This window comes from Rana temporaria, chromosome 4 (genome assembly GCF_905171775.1).
Source record: "Rana temporaria chromosome 4, aRanTem1.1, whole genome shotgun sequence".
Taxonomy (NCBI): Eukaryota; Metazoa; Chordata; class Amphibia; order Anura; family Ranidae; genus Rana; species Rana temporaria.
This window is the reverse complement of record NC_053492.1, coordinates 13,092,512-13,096,495: the sequence shown is the minus strand read 5'-3', so window position 1 is coordinate 13,096,495 and position 3,984 is coordinate 13,092,512. Positions and strand designations below refer to the sequence as shown.

Sequence of the window (3,984 nt, the reverse complement as noted above, 5' to 3'; positions counted from 1 at the left end):
TGACCTCTGCTCTCTACCGTCTATATATATATATAAACATAATATGTGTTATTTTTTGTTACACCCATTTTCCCCCAGCTGGACATTTTATATCTGATGATTTGATCGGAGCACAGACTTTTACATGTTGATAATAATGTGATAACATCCTCAGACTTTGGAACCTTAAATAGAAAGTGATAATGAGGGAGGAGTCAATAACCCAATGATGGAGGTCTTCAGGATCAGTCCAGTCTTCATCTTGGTTGTTCTCCCCCATCCTCACTCTCTGACCTCTGGTGGGGCTCAGCCCTGCTGTTATTCATGACTAAATGAAGTGCAGTACTTCTTGTGTTGGGAAGATGGCAATGAGTGATAGAGGGGGTGGGGACACTCGTCCTATAATCCCCTCATCAGTATCACTCCTATAAAAGATAGTTCTCGTTGTTTCCTCACTCTCTGACTAAGGTCCATGAATAAAAAAATGATCTGGTAGGAGATCAGAGGACCCATTTACTAGTTACCTTGAGGGGGGAATTGTAAGGTCCTCAGAGACAAAGCTGCCTGATGTGGGCGGAGTCCTAGTTTAGGGGAACCAATCTGCTCATGTCTAGTAATAATCTTTTTATTTCTATTTTAGTCGATGGACGGGAGATGAGGAAAACCTCAGAGGATTGTCTCACTTTGTCTCCAGACTGTAAAGTAGAAGATGAGGACATCACACAGTATAGTCCAGGAGAAAACCCGACTACCTCAAATGTCCATCCTGCACCACACAGTGTAGATGGACCATCGTATTCCTCTTATCCTGAGGAACCTCAGACTGTGAGGGACGGTGCCGGACCATCGTATTCCTCTTGTCCTGAGGAACCTCAGACTGTGAGGGACGGTGCCGGACCATCGTATTCCTCTTATCCTGAGGAACCTCAGACTGTGAGGGACGGTGCCGGACCATCATATTCCTCTTATCCTGAGGAACCTCAGACTGTGAGGGACGGTGCCGGACCATCGTATTCCTCTTATCCTGAGGAACCTCAGACTGTGAGGGACGGTGCCGTCCTTCCAATAGAAAAGAAGTTTTCCTGTGCTGAGTGCGGAAAGGGTTTCCATTTTAAATTCAATTTTGATGATCATATAAGATCTCATGCAAGTGAGAAGCCATATCCTTGCCCTGAGTGCGGGAAATGTTTTTCAGCGAAGTCACATCTTGAGAGACATCAGAGATTGCACACAAGTGATAAGTCGTGTATCTGTCCCGAGTGCGGAAAAAGTTTTGTAAGGAAATCAGAACTTATCACGCATCAGAGAGTGCACACAGGTGAGAAGCCGCATTCCTGTCCTGAGTGCGGGAAATGTTTTTCAAAGAATTCACAACTTTACAGTCATCAAAGATTGCACACAGGTGAGAAGCCATATTCTTGTCCTGAGTGTGGGAAATTGTTTACACAGAGGTCCGGTCTTTCCAGACATCAGAGATTGCACACGGGGGCAAAGCCGTATTCCTGTCCCGAGTGTGGGAAAGGTTTTTTATATAAGTCCACTCTTTCCACACATTGGAGAAGTCACTTTCCTGAGTGAGGGAAATGTTCCTCACTGAAGTCCTGTCTTCCTGTACATCAGGGATCCCACACAACCCTCGAGGTGTATTAGTGCCTTGAGTGCGGGAAATGTCTTGTATATGAATGTTGCTGGACATCACAGGTCTCCTGTGGGGAAGAAGCACACCCTGATATACACCTCAGATATACTCCATGGCTGATCTTCTTCATGTAAGAAACACTTCATAAGGAGATCAGAGATCACCAAAGACATGGATGAAGTGTTGTACCATGTTGGCCATTAATAACAATATAAAAATAAAAATGGAGTCATTACCTTTGATTGGCTGAGTACATTTTGTGGTGTAAGCTTTTATAACTAGAGATCTATTTTTTAAAAATGAATTGGATAAATTGGACAAGCTTTCGTTCAGCCATAATGAGTATTGGCTATGTTTTATTTAACACAGTGATTTCCTATAATCGTCAGTTCCGTCTGGTGTTATTTATGGCCACTAGAGAGACCCCTTAGTTTCCTCTGTCAAGTATGGTTCATACTTTTTCAGTAAACCAATAAAAAGTATTTAAAAAAAAAAAAAAGGATGGTTCATATACTAATGACTGAGATCATACTCAAACACGTATGAGTACAGTGGAAATTGATGGACATATGTTAACCCCTTGCCGACCGCCTACCACATGTTTACTGCGGCAGGTTGGCTCTATTGCATGAAATTTACGTACCTGTCACTAGATGGCGCAAGTATTATAGGAATTAGTACAAAAATGTGACCCAATCAGTGCAAAAACAAAACAAGATACAGTGAAACCTCGGATTGCGAGTAACGCGGTTAACGAGTGTTTCGCAATACGAGCATTTTTTTTTAAATCCTGACTCGGTTTGCGAGAGTTGCCTCACAAAATGAGCAGGATTCAAGCCACAGCGGTGTGCAGTACTGCATTTGGCCAGAGGTGCGTAAACACCGGAGCCGTTCGGAAAGACTCGGAAATACTCAGTTCCCGAGCCTTGCCAAGGGTTTCCGAGTTCAGCTGAGCTGTCCCCGAGTATTTCTGAGACTCCCCGGCACCCCCCCCACCTCTGGCCACATGCAGTATTGCCATAGAAGTCAATGCAGAACAAATTATTTTAGTTTCCATTGATTTCTATGGGGAAACTCGCTTTGATATGCAAGTGTTTTGAAAAACGAGCATTCTCCTGGAACGGATTATACTCGTAATCCAAGGTTCCACTGTATTTGAAATCAACTTTTCCCTAAATCAAACCATTGCCCAATCACCAAGGCAAAAATGCTGCTCACACTTTCAAGTGTTTCCACTGTTACACCATAGACCATGTATATTATTCTCAATATTCTCTTCAATATCCATACCAGACCCTCATCCAGCATTAGTGTCTGATATGAATTTAAAGGGGAACTCTGCAGCTTACAAAAAAAATATGGGATTCCCTCTTAATATTTATACCTGACCATCATCTAGGATGATGGTCTGCTATGATTAAAAAAGGGGAACTCAGCATCAAAAATTAAAAACTGTGTGGGCTTCCCTTTCAATATAATCCCATACCCTCATCCAGATATATTGTCTGTAATGAATATAAAGGGGAACTCTTCCACAAAGCTAAAGTGTGGGGTCCCCTTGAATATCCATATCAGGCCTTCATGCAGAATCTGCGTCCTCTATGATGATAAAGGGGAACTCTCCCGCTGCTGACAATCACAGCCATTGAGAAGAGAGTGGGGCTGAGTAAGTAACACACAAACCAACAGTGTAGATGTGATTCCCTCACATACACAATGCATCAGTTGGTTTGGGGAGGAAAAGCTGGAGATCATCTTTAATAATGAGAAGTATGTAGTTGCTAAGTGAATAGATGCCATGCAGCCCAATGATTGCCCAGCCCAGATTCCTACCCCTACTGTGGAGCCCTCTGGCCCACTGTCCACCAAGATGCCTGAAAGTGAAGATGTACCTTTGCCTTCTCCTGAAGAAGGGCCTGAACCTCACCCCTTCAGAGGCACAACTTTGGGAAACCACCTGTACCTTTTGCACAGGAGGACTTTGTATGGTCGGTAAACTTGCCTGGAATCGCAAGTTCAAGTGGGGTGGAGTGTAGTGGGATGCCTTTTTGTCCAGATTCCGGTGCAGGTCCGTTTAACTCAACTCCCCACAATCCTCTGAGCTCCTGGACACACCCAGGGGATATAAATGTCAGCTCAACCCAGCTTAGAGTTGCCACCTTTTCTTCAAGCCAAACCCGAACACTTTAGCGGCACAGGGCACATTTTTTTTCGTAGTATACACAATAGGATTATAATTATAAAAGACCTGGGGCACCTTTGGGTGCCTCAAGGAGAGTGGTAATGCAGCACGCTGCGGCAAACAGTGGGTGTGGCCAAACTGCTCTTGCTGACATCATGGCTCCCCCTCAGTGATGCCAAACCTG

General features: G+C 44.1%; 1 protein-coding gene across 1 annotated transcript; it reads left to right on the top strand.

The window, feature by feature from the left end:
• Window positions 1–969: 969 nt before the first annotated feature.
• On the top strand, window positions 970–1,623 carry LOC120935931 (gastrula zinc finger protein XlCGF67.1-like; the record flags this gene model as incomplete). The annotated part of the gene is made up of 1 exon (XM_040347961.1): window positions 970–1,623. A coding segment is annotated over one exon (588 nt), but the record flags the coding sequence as incomplete, so codon positions are not given.
• Window positions 1,624–3,984: the final 2,361 nt, after the last annotated feature.